Genomic DNA, 22,996 nt, shown 5'->3' on the forward strand with positions numbered 1-22,996 from the left:
AGAGAGAGAGAGAGAGAGAGAGAGAGAGAGAGAGAGAGAGAGAGAGAAAGAGTTTGAATCAAAATCCGTATTTCATAGCGAAACATTTGACATGTGTTAGCATCGCAAAGAAACATTAAACAGTTTCGGCAAAGCCATTGCCACTTGAAATTCCATCGAATAATGAGCGAATGATTTACAAAACAATTTTAGTGACTTCAAGCCAACTACCAATCTTTATAGAAAATGCGAGGTAGTAATTTTTGTTGTTGTTTTTGTGTATTTGTTGCATCTCTAAAGCTCTATATTAGCTCGTGTGTAATATTCGTGTGTGTATAGAATTTATGTGTTTTTGTCTCAAGTTGTGCGTACGAAAAATGAAGAAAAGAATAAAATGTTTGTTGTAAAATTGAGGAGTGTACACGAAAACCGTCCGGTTCGGAATGCGCGTTTTGCACATATGTCGGTCTAATTTTGACGAATTAATGTTTATGTGCAGATAGACTTGGACTGCAGGATATGTCTCATATATATATTATGTACATATATTTCGTTCTCGGTTCCACTCCATGCATTCGCTCTCTCCATATCATGTGCCTGTGTGTTGGTTATCGCCGTATAGACGTCTTGGGATTTGTGTGCGCCAAAATAAAAATCATTCCGTTTGGCATTTGTCCTATCCAATAACGACTGGAAATTAACCCTTTCAAATATTAATTATTCAAAATATACACGATATTATAGCTCTCAGTTAGACCGAAAGAATTCATACACAGACAACCACTGGACACAGTCTATCCCGGGGAAAATAATGAAATAAAGAAGAAGAAGACGACGAAAAAAAGTGTTTTTTCCAATACACTTGCGTGGCACCTCATGAGTAATCCACTTCTCTCCGTACACCGAAGTGTACATCAACGAGCAGTATGTTGCACCGACCATGTGTCGTGCAGCACAGTTGGTTATTAACCAACCACACTGCATGTGCGGGGCCAACGACAAAGGCATACGCGTGAACGCAAACCAATAAGTCGGCTTAATATATACTGCATTCAGAATGTATATATACTTTTCTTTGTGAATTCATGTTTATGCGAATTATAAGAATCAGCCAAAATGAAAAATTCAGAATGCCATTTAGCGTCTGTGTGTTTGAGCGCGACAGCTAGCTGTTACGTTCATATATATACATATCTCACTCTAACAAGAAAGACGAACGAAGCGACAGCACACCAATACACAAGTGAATTCAATTTTCATGAAAACAATTGAAACACCAATTGCTCTTAACCGCTTCGATTTTTCTTCTTTAACGACGGTCGATGTTCTAATTATATTTCGAATGTGCATATGTGAGACACTCGATGCGAACACGAATCGAAAATCTCTTTGTATACATTATGACTATTCGGTATGGTGGAACAGAGACACCGCCTGCTGATTTTCAAATCGAATCGTGTCAATTTATTATTTGGTTGGATTTTTCGTTTCTGGAAAATGAAGTATTCATAGCTAGTCGTCAAGCACAATTTATATAAATAACTTTGAAAGAAGTTGATTATCCGTCATGATTTTATTATTCATTCCAAATTAACGTTCACTAATCATAAAGTTGTAGTTTAGCGCTTTGAGGTTTTCTAAATGATTAAGATTGTTTCCGTATTCTATTCGCCATGTTTTTGTTGTTGTTCTGTCAAGCGAATAGCTTAAGTGTATCAAATATTTATATAGATGTGTTTATCAGCGGCAGCGGAATAAGTCAATAAAAAACAAATGAATAACAAAAAATAATGGGGATTCTTAAAATTAAAGTTGAAATGAACGACAAAAAAGGGGAATCGATGAACGATTTCAAAAATTCATTGATAAAACGATTAAGTTACACATACCTTTGACGTTGCATCAGATACCTCTCGCATGATACGTTCAAATGCGGCCGTTTCTTCAGCCTGCTTTTGATTATGTAGGGCGATTTTTTCGCTGAATTTTCGCGGGTTCGCCATGATGACAATATTTCTTGTTTCTATATTTTTTTTTCCCGTCAATTTTTGTTGTTGTGTTTTCTTCTGTTCCTCTTGTAAATCTTTGTTGAGCTTTTGTTGGTCAGAAATTTACATACGTCGATGAAACTTGTTTTGATACACTGTTCCTTCGTTATACGATTCTCTTCTCTCTTTTTTTCCCCCACCGACTCTTTCGTCCGTAGTGTTTCTTTTATTTGTTGTCCCTTTTTAAATTCACATCGAAGGCGCGTAAAGCCTCGTCAAACCAGAATGTATTGGATTTATTGAAAGAGAATTTTGCATTTGTCTGCGATTTCCAAATGTTTGTTTCTTTTTTCTTCTTCTTCTAAGTCTATTATCGTGCATTATAGTTACTAAACATCGTCATTTAACACTTGTGCACACAAAACAATCACTGTTCGGAAATCGTCTTGAGATGGCACACTGCAAATAAAGTATACACTTTTATTTTAGAATAATATTGACATTTTAGCTTCAAATTCTTTATGTTTTTTTTTTTCGGTGGTTCGAGTGTGTGTGTATGTGTGACAGAGAGAGACAGAGAGAGAGAGAGAGAGAGAGAGAGAGATAGAAAATTGTTTATGTACCAAAATGAATGTTGCTCGGACATGCAAACCCCAAAGCCAGGCTTCCAATTCAATGGAATAGAATGGGAATTTCTTTCTTATGCGAGCGTCGTTTAGACATAACATGAATTGATCGATTAAGAGCAAGAGAATAGGTGAGAGGAAAATCATAACATAAAAACAGACAACGTCAACAATAGGAAAAATCTGTTTTTTGTTGTTGCTTTTGCAAATGAAAGGCGAAATTTTCTTTCATTCATGCTTCAAGTTTTTTTTTCTCCAATTCGCTTGATTTTCCTGCCAATTTAGGCTCAATTCAATAGCGAGAGGCAAACGATGGGTGAGAGGGAACTAAAAACCGAATAAGATTTGCTCCTTCATGTTTCATCTGTTTTGACTTTTCTTATTTCATTTTTTTTCCGTTTATTCGAGAGAGCGTTTTGTGCTATTTTGTTTGCCCATCTACGCTACACACAGAGAGCGAGAGAGAAAAAGGGAGAGATATATAGTCCAACATCGATAATGTTGCTACAGTTGGCACACACATATAGATGCTGTGATTGGATATGAAATTGTATCACATAGAAAACAGTGCTCACAGCAACGCGACGTTTAAACGAGCCAACGAATGAACGAACGAACGAACGAAGCAGCGAGTGAGTGAGTGAGTGAGCGAGCAAGCATGGGTATATCGGTATGTGTGTGTGTGTGTGTATTTTTACTTTTTTCTTCTCCTAGTGTTTTCGTTCGTGCGCTGACTGTTGTTTTTTTCTGCGTGTTTTTTTTTTCTACTCTTTTCGTTTTTTTGTTGTTTTTAATGTATGCGTTTCGTGTATACATATTTTTTTTTGGTCTTATAACTTGAACTTATTGCTGGTATCAACTGCTACCGCTTTTACTACCGCTGCTGATGCCTTACTGTTGCTGTTGGTGATTCTTTCTAGTGTGGAATTGTGTGTCACACAATAATAATAACAATAATACATACACACAAGTTTTGGGTCGAACATCTAATATATATGTATATATATTTCACATGTTTACATATTGTTCACTTTATGTTCATTGTTTGCAAATTACGTGATAGACGTTGTACAAATGTGTGGATTTTCGCGTTTTTCGCGATGATTTTCCACAGCGCTCGGCAGATTCTTGTTGATTTTTGTTATTATTTTTTTCTCGTTCGTTCATTGATTTGTTTCTTTTGCTGTTTCGTTCAATAAATGTGCATGTATTCAATATGTCTTTTTTCCTAATTTAAAATTCATTAAGAAAAAAAAAATTTTAATTGCACATTTCATAAATTAGAACACGCACATTCTCACCGCCAGCCAGAATTACTCTCACCGCCACACAGAATAAATAAAAATGCATCGTTTATTTTTGAGGGAAAATAAAACGAACTGTAGCCAAAAATACATTTGTACACAAAACAAAAATTTTTCTCTCTCTCTCTCTCTCTCTCTCTTTCTCGTCGTTGATCTGCGTGCTCATTGTTTTTGAGCGCTGAAATACAACACACAACACCACGATTGGCACTCGGTATCGCCAACGATTTTTTTTTTCACTTTTCTGTTACATTCGTGTGATCGTTTTTTTGTTTTTGTTTCATTTGTGATTATTGTAAATATCGTCGTTGTACACACACTTTACAAGAAAATTGTTTTTTAGGCGCTCGTTCGTTTGTTCCTTAAAAAATATTGCTGCTGCTCCATTGCACTAAAGCTGTGTTGATTTGACTCTCATAACTGAATATTTATTCCTATGCTGTCGACGTTTCTTTTTTTTTTTTTCCTTTATTTTCTTGATATTTGCATTTTGACAACGACAGACGTCCAATTGAAATTTCGGTTTTGCATGTTGGGTTGTTATTCAAACTGATTTTTAGTTATCACGCGTTAAAATGCGACAACAATTCAAATTGACACACAAAAGAGAGATGAAAAAAAAGAGTAATATATTGTGTGCGCGATACGATGTGGCCACCAGAAAAACGGTAAAGAAAGTTTAAAAAAACACCCGAATCAACAAAAAAAAATATGAATTGAGAAATATTGGTATCTATGTGTATGAAATAAAATGCGATAACAGAGATGAACAAAACAAAATGACAACTTTTCTAATGAGAATTTCACACTTCCAATGCTCGACGTACAACTACTGCGACTAAATTCATTAAGTGTTACCACAGGTTTTATTTTCGCCATGTTTCTTTTTTCTCCGTCGGATTGTCGATGTCGTTGTCGACACTTCTTTGCTCTGCCTGCCTATTGATGAGTGTGTTAATGCTTGCGCGCGACTGTGTGTATGTTTCTCTCGGTTGGGTCTCTGTGTGCTTTTGTCGATGTGCGTGAAATTCCATTTCACAAATATTGTACCGAAAAAATATTGTATATATGTACTGTACACCCCTGGAAGCGTCTTTCAAATATTATGGTTATTTATCATTTATGGCGTTCAATTTTGATAAATCGACACGATGATATCCGTCCATCATTAGGCTCAAATAATTCATATATATTACATGTATGCAATGGTCAAATATCTGGCAGCGCCCTGAAAAACTTGCATATTTCACCAAGTCTGTTTTTATTTTTCTTGTTCATCTCCTCTTCTTCTTCTTCTTCTTCTCCTTTATCATCATCATCGAAATGAACAAATTTCAGCTCTCTGTATAGTTATGGAGGCATGGAAAAGTTTGCAGTATATGTAGCACAGGTGGATAGAAATGTGATGGTATTTGTTCGTACATGTGTGTCATTTCATCCGATGAAAAATCAAAGTGATTGTGAGTTGGTCGAAACGATTCACTCACGAAATGACAATATGTTTATTTTGATTTTTCGGGCTAGGTCCGTTGAATAAGTGTGGACAAAGAGTCTTAAATATTAAATTGAAGGGTCAATAGATTTACAATTTTTGATCGAATTTAATGCCATTTTGTTGATTTTCTCCATTCAAATGCTTTGGATATGCACGAACTAATGTTGATTTATTTGATTTTGTGCATTTTGGAGGAACTTAATTTGCTCGTATTTTCGGGCTAACTCATGCCATTACCAATTGTATGCGTGTGTTGGTGTATGTACTTGTATTGGTTTGTGTGCGCGCGAGTGTGTGTGGCAACAACACTTGAAATTCCCCTGCAAGTGTATGCGTACGAATGACGAATATGCCGTATCCTGGTATTCGAACGAAGTGTCAAAATATATTTTATCCGCATAAGAATCGTATAAGAGGTTAAAAGGCGAACGATAAGAATCACTTGACTGAAAATAAAATTGTAAATCGATTTGCATTCATTCAACGTTTATACCCATTATAATCGAAGCGATTAAAAATACAACGGTTCGTACTTCACAGCAACTATTTGAACACAAAAAAAAATAGCTTGGAAAAATCCGCAAGTCATAATTCGGCAATTGTTCTGCGAACATATATTGTTTAGCGATATCGCTGTGTCTCAGTTTAATAGCTTCGCATTACTCATTTATATGATAGATAAGAGCCGAAAGTTGCCAGCTAACGTGTGATTAATTTTTTTTTCTACATTCTTATTCCTCATTTCTTATTCAGTTGTTAGCGTGTAATTGTTCAATTAAAAATGGTTGCCAATAAAGTTGAGCTGAAAAGCGACGCAATTTTTGATAAAATCAAAGATCGTCTTGCCGAAAATCCAGCCAAAGGTAAACAGATCAATGCGGTATTTTGGTATAAAATTACAACGACGACAAGCAATGGGGCCCCAGTTAAACATTGGAGTAAGTATAAATTATTATCGATTAGAAGACCAATTTGGCTCTGTGAAAATCAATATTTGGATCGTAATTGCAATGTGTTTTCCGTTCCGCAGCGCTCGATTTGAAAAAAGGTTCAGTGTATGAAGGTAGCCCCGAAGAAGGTGTTAAAGCTGACACAACACTTTCCGTCACCGATACCGATCTAGTAGACATTGCATTGGGCAAATTGAATCCTCAAGTGGCATTTATGAAGGGTAAATTGAAAATTACCGGCAACATTATGCTAACGCAAAAATTGGTGCCATTGCTGAAAACTGAAGCAAAACTGTAAACCAAAAATCTACAATCAACAAGAGCAACAGTAGCCGGGCGATTTTTCGAATTCAATGAGAGAAACAACATACCGGAGTGGGTCAAAAATATTTTAATTTTCATGACATATTGACGTTTTTCTGGGGCAAACCGCTACGTATTTTTTTTTTTTTAACTTTATAAGGTCAGGCTCCATTACCTGGTGCCTGTTACACAAATAATTCCATCTAGTTTTCTGTTTTTTTTAGTTTTTTTTTATTTAAATTGATTGCAGTTTATTATTTTAAGAAAGGTGATAGATTTTGTATGTATGGTATGAATATACCATACAATTTTACAGATGAATAAGCTTCGGTGAATCTTGTGTATTATTTCAGCTTAAAATCTGAGTACAATGTATGTTTTTTCTTTTAATTTTCATTCATTTCGTGAATAAATTTTAAAGAAGGAATTTTACGGACGAAATTTGTAGTTTTCATTTGAAATGTTGAGTATAAAATGTGTTCTTGGTATCGGTGAGTGTGGAAAATTTTTGACTGACTTGTTAGTCGATTAAGTAGGGACATTTTGACTGAAAATCACTCTTAGTCAAAATGTCCCAAATTAGCCGACTGACTGAAAGTATAACTAAACGTGATTGTCTCCATACAAAACGCATGATTCAATCAACTTAGCCAGTTTTAGTTCTGTATCACTACAAACAGTTACATTCAACTGAATGACTGTTAGTCATTTTATTTGCACACGGGTATGCTAAACACGGGATCATTTCTACGAATGTCGAAGAAGAAGAAGAGAATAAACCGCCAGCAAATGGTAATATTGCGAAGGCGATTCTCTTTACCAAATGATTGTGCCTGCCATTGATGCCATAGCCGCACTCGCACATTACCATAGCAATCGCATTTGACACAACACAACCACAGAAAATTCTAAGAATTTGAGGTTAATTCCTTTTAAACAGCAGTACCGTCATCGATATATACCATTATACCGATAGACTCGCTGAACTCCAACTTACATAAACATTTGGTCTCTTGAACGGTGTAGACATCCAATTTTATTTCACTCAGTTTTTCTTCGGTGAACTTCAAAGTATTCTCTTCCGCAACGTATGCGGTGTACGTGAACCGATTGTGATTGCAGTGCTTGGCATAAACGTTAAAACGACAAAACGACAGTTGAGAACGAAGTTTGTATGTTGAGCAAAAAGAATAAAACATCGAAGAGAAACAGAGAAAATCAACAACCAATAATTAAGCATATTCATTTTGTATGAATGATCAATTTTTAATATTGGTCTCACGCGTGCACTCGCTCTCATTTCTCTGCTTATTAGAATGTTCTAAATTCAATCTGAACCGCATTTCGCTGCGATTGTATGTAAATGTGTGTGTGTGTCTTTGGCTCCGTGCTACGGTTTTCAATTTTCTCTCTCGCCGAAACGAGTTTTAAACGTGTGTGAGTACTCTATCAAAATAGCAGTGTGTATTTTTGTGTACAAACGAAATAAAATGTCAAGAGAATTCAAGTGACTGACACCTTATCGCCTTTTTTTTTAAAAAGTTCGATACAATCAAAGTGTAATTTATTTTCTACACACCTAGCGTAATGAAAGGTGCGTTTATCATTTAAGTAGGCAGTGAACATTCATTCTCCAACAGTTTTTCCTGTTAGTCAAAGTGTTCAAGTGAAATTGGGAGAAATTTTTGTTCCAATTGGAAATACAAGTGAGAGATAATTAAAAACAGGAAAGAAAGCTAGAAGATTTGGTTTACTACCGTGATGCACCTTTGCTGAGAGCCTGAACGCAGCTTTTGACAGGATCGAAAGCATTGACGAATATCAACAAAATAAGGAAAACCAACGTAACAGAGATAAGAATTAGAAAAAGAAGAAGGAGAAAAAACCAATTCGCAACAATGACCGTTAGACCCTTCATGGCTATTTTGCCGAAAGAAACACAAATCGGCGATGAAATCATACTCAAGGGAAAAATTAAAGACAACGCACAAATGTGAGTTTACACTTGATAAGTATATTAACTGATCAACGACGTAAATGACGATCAACGACGTGCGCGGCACATATCAGTCGAGCTCATTTCATTTTTTTTTGTTTCGGTTTTATTTGTTTATGATTCCACAATCGATGTGTACAAATATGGATGGAAGAGTACTTTAAAAGTGTAAATAAGATGATGAATCATCAATAACAAGATAATCGATGAACAAACACGATGAAATGGAAAAAAAGCGAACTGAATTCCTCAAAATTGTGTTTGGAACTAATGGCATTCTAAAGACATTTTGATTGGTCGATTTTTCAAAAATACCCTTTCACGGTGTTTAATGGAACTCTTGCACTTTACGCGACAACAACTGCAAATTAGAATAATTACACCCATCAATTTAGGTAGATTAAACTCATTATTTGGTCACACTTCCACGAATCATGAAGAATGTTTGGACGGTGAGACATACGCTATAAATAACAGCTCAGTTGGTCTCAGTGTCTCTCTCGCTCACTTCGATTACCATTGCGATCCATAATAAGAAATGCCGCTAATATTTGACCTACGAAAAGTGCCTTGTTGTAACCGACTCTGTCACCGCACATTGTTCTCTGATATCTTATTAGTAGCTATAGTAAAATAACGTCTATTACAGCGTTTATCCACGTGTTTCCATTCATGCAACATTTGAATTGAGCATGGAATTTTGAATGCGATTCTTTCGAAGGAATGATTTGTGTTCTATTTTCGGTCAGTGTAATTACACGAATTGGAACGTATTGTTCGCACAGTCCAAGGTTAATTTCGATGAAAATTGCGATACTGTCTGTATGCACGAAATTCGTGAAATCAAAAAAAAAACTGCGAAATTATGCGGTAGTAGAAATTGCCCATGCATGTGCTTTTCCATTTGAAAAAAGAAAAAAATATTTTTGCACCATTTTTGGAATAAGAACACCCACCCGGATTTGGGGTCCAGCTGGTATTGATCGTACTTATATCATCATACGTTTTCATGGAATCCATAATGAATGTATCGTTGGCCAACAGATTAACTGAATCTTCCTGAAATATTTGCATAATTCGTGTGATTCGTTGCTAACGTTAAACGAAGAAATGGTCAACTTGTAACCATTCTTGCCCATTATTACACCGTTCTCTTCTTTGCACAACCAATCGGCACTTTCTGAACTTGATATGCCGATAATATCTTCCATAAAGAAATACGATTTCACATTTTAATCGCATTTGCTCATTTCTTCCCATAGATTTTCGGTGAATTTTACGCTGGATTGCTGCCCGAACCCACTAAACATTGCCTACCATTTCAAAACAAATTTCGTGAACAACTTAGTGACGCATAATTACAAAACGGTTGGCATTTGGAATGAAGAAACGGTGGAGGAGAATACATGGATTCAGCCTGGTAAATAGAATCTACGCATTTAATACACACATCATATATATATACTCCTTTTATTTCCATTCGATTCAAATATACATGCATGACACAAACAATTGAAGCAAACAAAAGAGTGAAGACGAAGAAGTTGAAAAAAAAACATTATTATGGGCCATTATTTTTATTACTTTAAAGCAAAAGCCATAGGGTGGCAGATTATCGTTTTGAAATATTGAGGTACACGCAATTCCATTCTGAGAAAATGATTTGCACTTAGCTTGATTCAGCTTGCTTCAAGTGTTTGTATGCTATTGCCGTTGTTATTGTGGCTGTTGTTCACTAGAAATTTATAGTAGAGAAGAGAGAGAGAGAGAAGAACGCGCGCGGAAAATCATAAAGACCGAATACCGTGTATATGAGTAATTGCGGGTGTGTGAAAAAGAGAAAAACAATTGAACATATAAATTAGCATATTGTTCTTCGCGCGTAACAGAACATAAACAGTGAACACATAATTGCAAATTTGCATAGCAATTGGAAAAATGGAAATAGAAGGAGAGAGAGAGAGGGAAAGAGACGCATAGAACGAATGAAAAAAAAAACGAAAAATGAATCACAAAACATACATAATCCATCCACTTGTATAGTTTGGTAGTAGGCTTGGCATTGCATTTAATTGAGTTTCCTTATTTCGTTTTCCCTTATCTAGGTCAAGAATTCTGTTTGACGTTTCATTTTGACGATTCCGAGTTTTTCGTCTACTCCGATGATGAAGATCGGTGCTTTCTATATAGATTCGGCTATAAATTTGACATTGGCGACATTAAGGCCGTCCAATTATGGGATGATGTGGATTATGTGAAGGAGATTATATTCCGTTATAAGTAGAAATCAAATCAATGAACCCAAAATCAAATGAACAAATCGTAGGAGAATTAAATGAGAAAATGATATTGATCGAATTATATCCTCCCATACCTACCAACACCTCCTCTCCTTCCCCCCAGAACAAAAGCACTGCAGCCAAAACCAGACGATGAAGAATATAGAAACGAGCAATCAAACGCTTACACAATAATCTCGTGTACCACTTGTCAAGTAATTATGTGAAAACGAAAACACAACAATGAAAATCAAAACAATTAAGTACAATATTCAATATTGATTTGATTTAGATCATTAATTTCGATTAGTTCTAATAATTTAATAAATTATAACACAGAGTTCCATCGAATTAAATTCGATTCAATACCATTATAGGGTAAAATATCATTTAAACGAGCATTTAAGCAAATGAAGCAATAATTTATTACATATATTTATCATTCGCAACTATTTTAATTCATTCACATTTTCTGTTCTTTTGTTTTGGCTTAATTTTTAATGTCGATCGTAGAGGCAGCTTTTAATCAGGCAATAAATATAGCAATAAACGGACATATGTGCCTTTTGAAGTGAAAAAAAAATATACACGATAGAATTCGATAGACATTTAGCATGTTTCCATTCAAATTTAGTATTACAATTGACTAATGACTAAGAGTTGATGCTTTTCAAAATATATTCATTTCCGTTGTTGAATTTATGTTATAAGAATAAAGTGTATTATTATCAGTATTCATGTACTTACAAACCAGCCACGGAATTTGTTTTTTTTCCCTTCTTATTTGCTACTACTGACAAGAGAGAGAGGTAGATAGCTGAGCCCATAAATAATTGAGTTTACATTTCACCAACTTTGATATCAGACTTTTTTTTTATTCTGATGGAATTTTTACTATGTCGGCGATGTTGAATCTAATCGCTGTGTTCCCTTAGCTAATCTCCAGAATTTATATCGCACGACATCAGAGTAAATACAAAGAAAATAGCAGACATAATTGGTCTTTTGTTTTATTTCCAGAAAACAAATAAATGACAAGTTGTAGTTTTGATTTAAAGCACCACTTTGTTTGCGTTTACTTACTTATCTACATTATCACCCAAATTAACAAGAAAAAAACCCCGCATGAACTACAACACTATGTATGAATCGAAAGTATTTGGATTTGAATTTAGAATTCGTAAGAAAAACAAGTTATAAAATGTCTTATTCTCTATAGATATTCATGTCGGACCCTGTGAAATGCCATTGTGTGAAACACACCCCCTTCATCAAAAAAATAAATCAAAATCCATTTAAACACAATTTCATGATTCTTTGATGACACCACTGCTCTGTATTGGAATGTGTCTTAAATAACAAATCGAATGCAAATGGATGTGCCGTTTCTAAAGTTTTGGCCCGGTTTTCAGCAAGGGCACCAACTTTTGTGTCAACATAACATTTCCAGCGATTTTAAGTTTTCCTTTCATAAATGCGAGTTGTGGATTGATTTTGCCGAGTGCAATTTCTACAAAATCATCGTCGCTGACAGTGAGCGTTGTGTCGGCGTTGACACCCTTCGGTGGACCTTCATACAGTTTTGCACTCTTCAAATCGATAGCTATTGAACGAAAAGAGATAAGGAAAGAATATCGTGAATAATTAAAAAAAAAAACAAATGGTTCCAAACAATTGATTCCAATCGAATTGCCATGCTTTTTTATAAGATTGTTTATACAAGCGCATTTTTACGGCAAATTGAATTCAAACCACGGACAATCATTTATTATGAAACGTTTGTGTTTATATGCCGTCTAACGATACCATACCATATGTATATATTAAATGATTTTATGGCGCGAATATAAAATTCACTATGGTAATAAGCGTGAATGACTTTGGCTGTAGGTGATTTGTGAACACTCATTAAAACTTACTCCATTTTTTAGCGATTTGTCCATCCTTCGTAATGTTATACAGGAATATTCCATTCACCGACTTTGCTTTCGCCACATTTTCTTGTATGCGCTCGTTAATTGTGGTGAAAATAATGTCGCTTTTTAATTGAACCGATGACGTGGGTGCTGTTGTTGCTGTTGAAGTGGTCTTGGATTTTTTAATTTCTTTCAAGTCAACGTAAGCGCCTGGAAAAGAAAATGAACCAGAACATGTACTATTGGTAGAAATTAGTTTGGTAAATGATTCAAAGCATACCGGTAATCACTTCGACGTCTGAGTCAACAATGATGGTTTTGAAATGGATGCGATTACCATTCTGCCACATTTGAATTTCAAGTGTCTGGCCTGGTATCGATGGTTTTGTAAAACGTGCTTTTACTGCCTTGAATAGGTTGGCATCATTATCGGCATACGTTGCTAGAATGGCTCGAACGGAAAAGCCTAACGTACACAAGCCATGCATAATTGGCACTTTGTGTCCACCCAATTTAGCAAACTCTGGATCAATGTGGAGTGGATTTAAGTCTCCCGACAATCTAAATGGATATTTTTCGCGTTAGAATCGAATGCTAAATGGCATGACATCATTTTACTAACCGGTATAATGCTGCTTGGTCGATGCTAGTCGTGTATTTGACGGATGCATCGCATGGACGATTTGGTGCTGGTACAATTGGCTTCACCTCATCGGATGCCTTTGTTTTGCCACCAAAGTTTCCGGCACCCACAATAAACGTTGACAATTGATTCTTAAACAGTAATTTTCCCGTTGAATCATGCGATTCACCTGGTACATACGCAAAAGAGTCAGATGGTAAGTCTAGCTACTTTTTAAAGAATTTAATGCAAACACTTACAATTGACAACAACAACGGCTCCAGATTTTTTATCAATAACATCGACAATCGATCCATTTGTCGAAACTTTTCCCTCCGTTGGCAATTCATCGTACACTTCAAGGTATTGTTCACCATGCAAAACTTGTGACAAATCGAATTCGGTGTGTGTAATTGCTGATGACACCAAGTTTGTTGACATTGTCAACAGCAAAGCCGGCATAATGAAATAGGTTGGCAGAGGTGAAAATTCCGGATGGTTTTCATACAAGAATTTCAAATCGATCGAATCTTTCACACTGGCACCCACTTTTGACGAATTAAAAAGTAGACATGTAGGCGTTAGTGAAGAGCGACATTGTATCCAAATGGATACAACTTACCACCAAGGGCGTATAGAATCAAATCTTTGTTGCCAAATGCAAATTGGTCTTCATATTTTGAGTCGCCTTGTGCCTGGTCTGCATTTTGGCCACCATCGAGCTGATCAAGAAGCTCAACTAGACTTCCAGTGGCCTCGGTTATGGAACTCATTCGTTCAGCTTTTGACATATCGGTCACTTGGTCCCATGCATCACGAACCTTTTCAGGTGTCACATCTTCCGCTAGTGATGTACGTAGAATAGCTCCTTTTCCACGCACCGTATGCAACTGTGCGGATGAGAGACAATTGAAAAAGAGAGAAGAGAAAGTTACCACATAGTTTCAAACGTGTTAATAATCCCTAAGTAAACGGAAATTGGTTCATGAAATGCAATACCTTGGTTGCCCACCCGGCTGCTGATTCAATGATCGCACCGTTGTCTGTGCTGGACTCATGACACAGGAAAGCGACAACTGGTGCAATTAATTTTGGTTCTGAAACAGAAAACATTGTAACCCTTAATGATTTTTCCACAAAAGTTAAGCGCAATTAGTCAACTCATACTCAATTCATTGTACAAAATTTCGGGTAACACATCCTGAGTGAGACGTGATGCGGCTGTTGGAACGATGCAATTGCAATGAATGTTATTTCGATCACCTTCGATGGCCAGTGTATTGGCGAGACCAACGAGAGCCATTTTAGCGGCGCTGTAATTTGCCTGCCCAAAGTTTCCATAAATGCCCGAATTACTCGTGGTCATAATAATGCGGCCGTAATTCTGTTTCTTGAATATCGGCCATGCCGCTTGTGTTGTGCTAAAGCTTCCCCGGAAATGAACATCGAGAATGATGTTCAAATCTTGTGGCGAAATTTTCGCAAAGCTTCTATCTCTCAGTATACCGGCATTATTCACTAAAATGTCAACACGGCCAAAATTATCCATGGCCGTTTTAATGATTTTCTCGCCATCTGTCACCGAATCATAATTTGCACATGCAACACCGCCTGCGAGAAATAACCACAATTATTTTATACGATCATTGTTGCTATTTAGTTCCAACTATTTTGTTCATTCGCTTGAAATACAAACCTTTCGCTCGAATCTCATTGACAACAACATCGGCTGCTTTACTTGAACCTTCACCCGATGTGCTGCCACCTAAATCGTTGACAACAACCTTTGCTCCTCGTTCAGCAAACAACAGCGCATATTCGCGGCCCAAACCAGCACCGGCGCCCGTAACAATGGCCACACGACCATCAAATCTCAACTGATCGCTCGATGACATTTTCGACAATTTTCTTTTTCCGAATCTGAGAGCAAAATAAACAAAATTCACTTTAGTTTTTAAAGTCAGAGCAACACTATTTTTTATTTCACAGTTGGTGTTGGTTTTTATGGCACGCTCTTGTGTATGTGGAAGTCTTATCGTAAAATAATAGTGAATCAGCAAGTTATAATTAAATTTCAGATTCTGACAATCAAATGGTATGTGTTGTTTGTGTCGGTTTTTCGATTTGTGATTAAATTACAATAAATTTATTACGCAAATACGTCAAACCAATTCGAAATACAGAAAAAACTTGTTTTTGAGGTGTTTTTTGTCGTATGTTTTTTTTTACGCTCTTGGTATTGTTGTTCTTCTTTTTATTTTTAAATACAAATTCTTAATTTTATCACATACACAATACTTGATTCGTGATGTTGTCGTTAAAATCACCAACAAACTAAACAACTCAACACTTGAATAGAGCACACAATACACAATTGTGTTTTTTCAAATGGTTTGCGATAATAAGGTTAAAAGACTTTGACTTCGCAACACAAACATTTGTAGAAGGGAAAATTAATTGAATACGAACCAAAATCAGCGAGAGAGGGAAAGTAGCACATACGTTTTATATTTTAATATTATTATACACACGGCATTCGTGGTCGCATGTATTCAACTTTTGAACTGTCACTGCTCCAGGCCATCTGGTGCTAAACGATGGAACTACGTTTGATTCGCAATTGAAAAATAGGCAAATGATTTGAATTTGATGTGTATCAACCTAATTTCAATTTGCAGAAAATGTATCCCTCTTACATCGACACAACTAAATGATGGGAAAAAAAATGCATGGAACCAAATTGAAATATTTTCAAATCCATCAATGATTCAATGGTCGATGCGATCAACAATCGTGTACTTCATCAGAAAAAATACATGCTTTTTGTTCTCCAAAACTTCTTTTCGTCAGCGACTTTCTTTATTCGTATTGTTTTTATTAGAAAATTAACAAATACATTATCAACTTTGCGGTCATATGTGAACTTAGTCTAAATCAATTTAAATTTCTTCAAATCCCTAATAATATCTTTTCTCCTGGCTTCGACCAAGGCATCACATAATTTCGCATAGAATTGATCGTTGTGCTTTTCTTCCATTCGCTCCAGAATACGATTGGTAATTAATTTGATGTCATTACGAAGCTCTTGGTCCTGGCCAATATGATTGAGTTCCACGTCTTTTATGTCAAAGCAACGCCCAAAATCTCGCCAATTATCGATATTATCACAGACGATTCGGAATGTTTCATGCCGTCTCTTTGAATCTCCAGTGTTTTGGCTCGAATTCCTCAAGTTGGTACCAGAAGAAGCACCTGGAATATTTGGAGATGTAACAGTTGGAAGTAGTGTTGAATGCCTGATTGATTCCTGACGAATTTTGGCTGTAAGATAAGATAGACAAGCTCATCGTTATTTCGCATTCATTTGCCATGAAATTGATAAAATACACAAACCGTAAACATTCCCCGAATGATCCACATTTCCGTTGGAATTTAAGATGCTTATGTAGTTCCGTATAACATCTCGTTGTTCATCAGTTCGTACATATTTGAAGATCGTATTTGAAACGTGTTGATCACTGGAAAATGAGTTCCTCTTCCAGAGCACATCAATCAATTCACTAATTTTACCGATCCGTGATCGTAAACGTTTCGAGTTAATAACTCCATCAAATTCTTCCAATAAACAATCTATTATATCGGATGAAATGTTTAGTTTATGTACAGGATGTGATTGTCTCATGTTTTGATTACAAACTTATTTGCCCAAAAATATGGTATATTCAATACGATCGATTCTCTCTATGGAATGTCAATTACTGTCAACATCACAACTGTCAACGATCAGCTGATCTATAATAAATCGCATTTATATCTCGAATGTTTACCTATGTTGCGCCACAAAGAACAAGACGGAAATGATAAGAGAAAGGCCATATATTTGAAACTCTCGCTCCTTTTATTTTTATTTACTTTGCATACTTTTTATTATAATAATTGCATCATTTAAAATTGAGAAAGAAAAGAGAAAAAAAATGTTCAAGCTTCTTTGAAGATGTGTGACTTTGGCCATCACATTTGATTCACCGACAGTTAATTTAGAAAGACAAAAACATACTCTAGTACGATTTTCATTTAAATGCATGTATCATTCACGGGTTTTATGTGAAAATAAAGCCATTTTCAACGGTGGGCAAATCCCATGGAATCCGAAAGTTTTCCGTCGGCAGCGGTGTACAATGAGTTGACTTAAAATCAATTAAATGCTTTCGAACCAAATACTCGGACATTTGATTTCGTAAGTCCATTGTATATTCCTCGCCAATATCGACTGGATACTGTTTTGAGTTCTCCGATACGTATGACAACAGAAGTGAATGCATCAGTTCATCGGAACCAGTTGAGTCTTTTGCTGTGAAATTGAATCGATTATTATTATTGTTCCAAAATTACATTTCTCGATCACATCGATTTCTGGCACACATACCTTTCTCGAGCGGTTGAGACAACTTCTTGGTAATCCGTTCAATTTGCTCGGTTTGGAAAATATTTGGGAATCGCGTTTTTAATAAGTGAATCAGCAAATGATTCCCACGATTCGTAGCCAGCTCATTATCTCTGTTGGAACAAGAAAAATGTCATGGTTTTGGGATCAGTGTGTGTTTGTGGAATGATCAAAATTCAAGTACTTACTCGGCAATAATCTCATCTTCAGTGCGACGAATCAATAATACCGGGCCATTATACTGATTTATCAATTCAATGTTATTGAGATTGACATAGTCTCTGATTGCAATTCGAACTATGCCGGATATGCTGTTGGGCATACGGGGTATTGCCAATTGCAGTACATCGTCGAATGTTGCATCAAGAACCTAAAAGCGATTGAATAACACAGTTAGGATGGTAATCATGATGAACATGACATACATTCCACTTACCACTCCTTTGACGTCTGGATATTGTGTTGCTGCGACCAACGAAGAGTAGCCACCGATACTCCAACCAAACAGTAGAATTTCTTCTGGTTGAAAGCCCAGCTTATGTATGGCAAATTGCATGACAGCATCAATTGCATTCTGATCTTGTTGTGGATATGGTAAGCCCTGCATTAAAAGAACAAACAAAAACTGTCAGCTCATGTTTGATTCCCTATATCATTTCTCCGATTCAATACTTGCCGTACTTCCACCAAAACCTGGATGATTCCATCCCAGAACGGAGTATTTCATTGCTATTGGAGTAGTCATAATGCCAATCTCATAGAAACCAGCATTACCCTCCGAACAAATGACCAATGTTCGACCATTGGCATTCTTTTCAGTGTTATCGGCACGATGGTCAATGAACACCGTATCAATATCATTGCCATCGATAGTTCTTAATTTATAGCGTATGGCCGACTCTTCTTCGACCAATTTTGCACGGCCTTGCACCAAAATCGGGTGTAGAAAACTTTGCAGAAGCCTAATCGAACCCGGGTATATCATACGAATACCAAATGTGTGAATGGCAATATAAGCGGCAATTTCACATGGCAACGTTGAAATCCAAAATGGTTTCGTTCGATTAGTATTCAACGTCACATCATAACGCTTGCTCGGATCTCTGAAAGGAAAAGGCCAAGCAAAACGGTGTAAAACATCACGATGGGCCGAATTGGAAATATGCTAACATACCCATTGACATCTTTCACATTAAAATCAACTGGCCAGTCTTTAAATTCAAAATCGTACGCGCGAAGTTTATCCTTTAAGTTTTGATTGGACACATTTTCTTTGGCCTGTTCTAATGCTTTCACAAAATTTCGATAGCTCACACTCGATGATCGGCCAAATCCTCTCATGCACAGCGAAATGACCACGAGTAGACCAATTCCAGTGGATACTTTAGCAAATGAAGTTATCGACTCAGCCACAAAATAGCCACGTCGATACAGAAACGTTATTATCAATGGTGATGTGTAATAACTAATGTTCCACATGAGAGAAAGCTAAAAAAAAAAATATACAAAAAAGTCAACAACAATTAGCATTTTCTTCGATTGTAATAGAGTCAATATTGAAGTCATTCATTTTAAACCAGTTGGAAGTTTTTACGACAAAATATTTCTAAATTTCGCACAAGATGATTTGCATTTTTGGAATTCATTTTTTGCGATGTGACGTTTTGCGTTGTATTCAAATGCCTGATGACCTGTGTTAGATTGCATTGGAATTAACTCACCGTTGAAATGATTTGATCGCCCCATTTCTCGAAACCACCGGGCTCGTAGAGCTTCTAATGTCATGAAACGAAATCAAATCGGAATTGATTAGCATTTGCATTGAGTTTTAGATATGGTAAAGCTAATTAGCATAGCATAAGCAAAATGATACGGACACTACATGTGAACCATCTGCACAAATATAATAATACAAATTTTCAATGTACCTGTATCGAACCGTCGCGATACACTTTGTACAGCCGAGGTGATAAAATATAGTTGAAGAATGACATAATTCTCGGTGCAAATTTGTTTTTTTTTCCTATTATTTCGTCAAGTCGATTGGCTGTTTAGCCTATAGTTTTACACTCTATATACGTAGCAAAGCAATCACACAATACGACGAAACGGTGAAACGCGTTTATTGCCAATTGAATGGAATTTCGGTGAATAAAATCGGTTGACGTTTAGTTATCTCGTAATTTTTGTAAGCACAACATCAAATCCAGTACCCGAATCATCGATTTTGGTAAGAAAAAAACATACCATCATCACATTACATCGAACAACAACACAACATTTTTTCTTTATTTCTTCTTGACAATTGTTGTTCCCTTATAACCGAGTAAATATATTTATGTTTTTCCTGCTCTTTTCATGTGTACGTTTCCTTTGTGTATTTATACAAGTCGTTTTCTGTGTCCGCGTGTATGCGTCAGTTTGTGCATGAGCAGTGCGATGTTTATCGAAAACATTCGACTCGACTGTCAAAACTCACAGAAACTGACATGAGTGAAACGAGTGAATTGGCGCTAAAATCAAATTAATTTGACTGTTTTTCTCCATTTTTGGCTTTTGACTTTTCTGGAGCCGTAAAATGTATGATTTGAATGCTCTGTGAGCATTACTTAACTGTAGAGTAGGAATTTTAACAAAGTGTGTTACAATAATTCTATGTTCGATTGAGATTGCCATGAACGAGAAACGGCCATTTATCAAATGTTTTGATCGCAACAAGATAAGTGGCATTGATTATGGTTTCAACGGATTTTCTGCATACATCTGCTGAGAAATACACATTAACTTGTGCCCCGAACGCTTACTCACGTTCGCATGATTTCTTCTCTGTGGCAAATTTCCGAAATTCCAAATTGGCCCGTAGCTCATTCCATATGCACCGTATGTCTTAACGAGTTTCAGCAGGTCTCTGAAAGACGATTTTTTTTTCGAATGAATTTAACACTCAGATCAATTGAACTTTACTTGAAAGCAATTGAAAATACTAATAATCATACAAATTGAGAGTTTAACTATGTGATTTTTACCAAGAATGCTTTGAATTTCTCACTCATTTTTTCAATGAATAAACCGTTGGTATTTGCGAATAAGAAACATTGCATTTCTTTCAATTTTTTTCTTCATACGAACAAAATTTCTATTGGATTCGTAGATCAGTTCGAGACGGATCCTTCAATTATAACTCAATCGGTATAAAATAAATCATGTTTTTCGAACAGCCAGAAAAAAATATTCCTTATGAAAACACATATTTTTGGTTTTCATGTTTTATTTTGCATTGGATTATCATCAAAGATTCATTAATCATGTTAACAAAAAAAAATGACTGGAAATGAACTTTATTTTCAAGATAAGATATATGAACCGCAATTTTTTTTCTCAGTGCAGTCTTAGTTAGAAGATGAATGATTTTTATTAATCTAATTCAGCCCAATGTAGTTAATCAATAAAAAGCAGTGCATAGTGTATATTGTTCAAATGTTCCGAACAAACAATAAACTTCTTTGTTATAAAAAAAAAAGTGGTGTTCATATTCGATCGATACAGTATACGCTTGCGCCCATACGAAATCACAAAAGGGAGAAAGTAATACACGGGGAATATGTGCACATATGCCTTAGTCGCAGCTGCACATTCGTCAAGTTCGGACGATAATTCGGTTTTGGCTCCTAGAATAGAAATATTCTAGTATTTCCATCAAACAGCTCGAGTGAGTATTTTTTTCCCTTTAAAATTACCTTTTTTCAAATTCAAAATCATTTTAGTCTTTAATGAAAGTTATTCCAAACTTTGTTCTTCCAAGACTTGAAACACATTCGATGCGATTAGATGTGTTGCAAAAATTGTTTGTAAATGTATTTGTGTGTATGCGCTTGTTTGGTATACAAAATGGACATAGAGATTTATATGAATTAGAACAATACCGGGCACATTACACAAATATGTGACATGTAAAACTAATGAAATCTGAACGCAGTTTAATATTTTTACTAAAATTGAAATTTCTCTGCTTATTTTACAGATCTTGTCTTCAGAGCCTCGGTTTAGAATGAAATCTACGCTCTACTTAAATACTTTTATCACACAGAAAATCAGATTACGTTCAACTGAGCCTCAATAGCTCTTTTGAGTATGTCTTTTGATGTCGTACTCGTGTAAATGTTAAATGTAGTAAGTAGGTATATTTTTCAATTAAAAAATGAAGAAAAAAAACATTTCTTACAAATGAATGGTGTATTGGTATAAGTTTGGCGTGGCAAAATTTAACACGCAGAAGCAGCTGCTCATGCTATACGTATAGCAAGCAGCTGGTATAAAAGTGACGTTGAATATATCACACATGTGTATACACAACACATGCGCACCCATATGTTCGATTCAAAATATAAACAAAAACTTTGCGTTTCCGTTAATTTTCAATTTTCACTCGGAATAATATCTAAAGAAATGATTTTCTTTTGATTTTTCCACAGATTTGATGCTTGCTGTCGATCGATGTGTATTTAAATATTTAAAAAAATATTTAAATCAAAATTAAACGTATTTTCAACAGCGGATTTCAAATACTGATAGAAAACCACAAAAAAAGACGAAAATTTTTTTTTTCAGAAAATTGGAAAATTTTGCAAAAGGCTATCGCGTGCGCGTAAGTCGGTGTGGCGGTGCTCTTATTTCTAATGATATTGATTTAGAATTATTTGCTTTACCTTGATTGTCGGGTGGCGACACATCAAACTAAGCTAATATGTGCGGACGTTTTTCTACGGTGCATTCACATTTACTCATCCCTAATAATTGTATAAGGCACTGATTGGAAGCTCGGAACACCGCCACCTTACCCGCACGCAGGCGATAACCTCGAATGGTAAAAGACAAAAACCTCATTTGAGAACTGTCATAATTTCATTCATAAATCGTAAACATACGATGGCAATTTACTACAAGCTGGCAGCGAGACCATCTTCATTCATTTATACAAATGTCAACGGAAAATCTCGATTGGAATGTGACGGTCATGTTTATGCTATAGTTTGTATTTTAGAATTATTGGCTTTACCTTGACTGTCAGTGGGCGACAAATCAATTTAAGCTAAT

The 22,996-nt window shown here is 35.8% G+C and overlaps 6 protein-coding genes across 45 annotated transcripts in view; 2 read left to right on the top strand and 4 right to left on the bottom strand.

Annotated features, from left to right (window-relative positions):
* LOC129578692 (alpha-protein kinase 1) overlaps positions 1-7,953 on the bottom strand; it is a 30,712-nt gene extending 22,759 nt beyond the window's left edge. For 5 of the 37 annotated variants that reach the window (XM_055467662.1, XM_055467647.1, XM_055467644.1 and 2 more), the window contains exons 1-2: positions 4,685-4,751; positions 1,869-2,426 (exon numbers count right to left, since the gene is read on the bottom strand). In XM_055467662.1, the coding sequence (XP_055323637.1) occupies positions 1,869-1,982 (114 nt within the window). In that variant the 5' untranslated portion in view covers positions 1,983-2,426; positions 4,685-4,751. Of the gene's footprint in view, positions 1-1,868; positions 2,427-3,291; positions 5,094-7,642 lie in introns of those variants that run through there. The other 32 variants (XM_055467660.1, XM_055467651.1, XM_055467652.1 and 29 more) reach the window with 21 other exon arrangements.
* On the top strand, positions 5,759-7,086 carry LOC129578721 (peroxisomal multifunctional enzyme type 2). The gene is made up of 3 exons (XM_055467705.1): positions 5,759-5,917; positions 6,146-6,330; positions 6,423-7,086. The coding sequence occupies exons 2-3, from the start codon at positions 6,174-6,176 to the stop codon at positions 6,638-6,640; spliced, it is 375 nt and encodes a 124-aa protein (XP_055323680.1). The 5' UTR covers positions 5,759-5,917; positions 6,146-6,173; the 3' UTR covers positions 6,641-7,086.
* Positions 7,510-11,673, top strand: LOC129578718 (uncharacterized). The gene is made up of 3 exons (XM_055467701.1): positions 7,510-8,638; positions 9,904-10,061; positions 10,747-11,673. The coding sequence occupies exons 1-3, from the start codon at positions 8,544-8,546 to the stop codon at positions 10,923-10,925; spliced, it is 432 nt and encodes a 143-aa protein (XP_055323676.1). The 5' UTR covers positions 7,510-8,543; the 3' UTR covers positions 10,926-11,673.
* A 241-nt stretch (positions 11,674-11,914) lies between these two features.
* Positions 11,915-16,025, bottom strand: LOC129578691 (peroxisomal multifunctional enzyme type 2). 4 transcript variants are annotated; one of them, XM_055467627.1, is made up of 10 exons: positions 15,928-16,025; positions 15,155-15,378; positions 14,626-15,069; positions 14,458-14,555; positions 14,081-14,348; positions 13,719-14,006; positions 13,459-13,648; positions 13,117-13,397; positions 12,840-13,046; positions 11,915-12,523 (listed from the first exon to the last, which is right to left on the bottom strand). In XM_055467627.1, exons 2-10 carry the CDS (start codon positions 15,351-15,353, stop codon positions 12,309-12,311), a joined length of 2,190 nt encoding a protein of 729 aa, XP_055323602.1. In that variant the 5' UTR covers positions 15,354-15,378; positions 15,928-16,025; the 3' UTR covers positions 11,915-12,308. The 4 variants fall into 4 exon arrangements, with proteins under 4 accessions (XP_055323602.1, XP_055323604.1, XP_055323605.1 ...); XM_055467629.1 differs by having other exon boundaries at positions 15,155-15,366; positions 15,928-16,019; XM_055467630.1 differs by lacking the exon at positions 15,928-16,025 and adding an exon at positions 15,750-15,902 and having other exon boundaries at positions 15,155-15,366.
* Positions 16,026-16,168: 143 nt separating this feature from the next.
* LOC129578715 (uncharacterized) lies at positions 16,169-17,286 on the bottom strand. The gene is made up of 2 exons (XM_055467696.1): positions 16,852-17,286; positions 16,169-16,779 (listed from the first exon to the last, which is right to left on the bottom strand). The coding sequence occupies exons 1-2, from the start codon at positions 17,138-17,140 to the stop codon at positions 16,388-16,390; spliced, it is 681 nt and encodes a 226-aa protein (XP_055323671.1). The 5' UTR covers positions 17,141-17,286; the 3' UTR covers positions 16,169-16,387.
* Positions 17,287-17,337: 51 nt separating this feature from the next.
* On the bottom strand, positions 17,338-22,198 carry LOC129578700 (phosphatidylserine lipase ABHD16A). Its single transcript, XM_055467679.1, has 8 exons — positions 19,831-22,198; positions 19,624-19,677; positions 19,077-19,390; positions 18,579-19,005; positions 18,339-18,503; positions 18,091-18,272; positions 17,885-18,015; positions 17,338-17,809 (listed from the first exon to the last, which is right to left on the bottom strand). Exons 1-8 carry the CDS (start codon positions 19,894-19,896, stop codon positions 17,559-17,561), a joined length of 1,590 nt encoding a protein of 529 aa, XP_055323654.1. The 5' UTR covers positions 19,897-22,198; the 3' UTR covers positions 17,338-17,558.
* Positions 22,199-22,996: the final 798 nt, after the last annotated feature.

Source organism: Sitodiplosis mosellana, unplaced genomic scaffold (genome assembly GCF_009176505.1).
Source record: "Sitodiplosis mosellana isolate CC-2019 unplaced genomic scaffold, AAFC_SMos_1.0 Smas_scaffold_6226, whole genome shotgun sequence".
In the NCBI taxonomy this organism is placed as follows: Eukaryota; Metazoa; Arthropoda; class Insecta; order Diptera; family Cecidomyiidae; genus Sitodiplosis; species Sitodiplosis mosellana.

Excerpts from the sequence above, each read along its gene's own strand:
- LOC129578718 (XM_055467701.1), top strand. The coding sequence starts at position 8,544 with ATGACCGTTAGACCCTTCATGGCTATTTTGCCGAAAGAAACACAAATC. Across the intron at positions 8,639-9,903 it reads ATTAAAGACAACGCACAAAT|ATTTTCGGTGAATTTTACGC; the intron begins GTGAGTTTACAC and ends TTCTTCCCATAG. Across the intron at positions 10,062-10,746 it reads GAATACATGGATTCAGCCTG|GTCAAGAATTCTGTTTGACG; the intron begins GTAAATAGAATC and ends TCCCTTATCTAG.
- LOC129578691 (XM_055467627.1), bottom strand. The coding sequence starts at position 15,353 with ATGTCATCGAGCGATCAGTTGAGATTTGATGGTCGTGTGGCCATTGTT. Across the intron at positions 14,556-14,625 it reads AATTTTGTACAATGAATTGA|AACCAAAATTAATTGCACCA; the intron begins GTATGAGTTGAC and ends TTTCTGTTTCAG. Across the intron at positions 13,649-13,718 it reads AGCCGTTGTTGTTGTCAATT|GTGAATCGCATGATTCAACG; the intron begins GTAAGTGTTTGC and ends CGTATGTACCAG.
- LOC129578721 (XM_055467705.1), top strand. The coding sequence starts at position 6,174 with ATGGTTGCCAATAAAGTTGAGCTGAAAAGCGACGCAATTTTTGATAAA. Across the intron at positions 6,331-6,422 it reads GGCCCCAGTTAAACATTGGA|CGCTCGATTTGAAAAAAGGT; the intron begins GTAAGTATAAAT and ends TCCGTTCCGCAG.
- LOC129578700 (XM_055467679.1), bottom strand. The coding sequence starts at position 19,896 with ATGTCATTCTTCAACTATATTTTATCACCTCGGCTGTACAAAGTGTAT. Across the intron at positions 19,391-19,623 it reads GCGATCAAATCATTTCAACG|CTTTCTCTCATGTGGAACAT; the intron begins GTGAGTTAATTC and ends TTTTTTTTTTAG. Across the intron at positions 18,504-18,578 it reads CAGGTTTTGGTGGAAGTACG|GGCTTACCATATCCACAACA; the intron begins GCAAGTATTGAA and ends CTTTTAATGCAG.
- LOC129578715 (XM_055467696.1), bottom strand. The coding sequence starts at position 17,140 with ATGAGACAATCACATCCTGTACATAAACTAAACATTTCATCCGATATA. Across the intron at positions 16,780-16,851 it reads TCATTCGGGGAATGTTTACG|CCAAAATTCGTCAGGAATCA; the intron begins GTTTGTGTATTT and ends CTTATCTTACAG.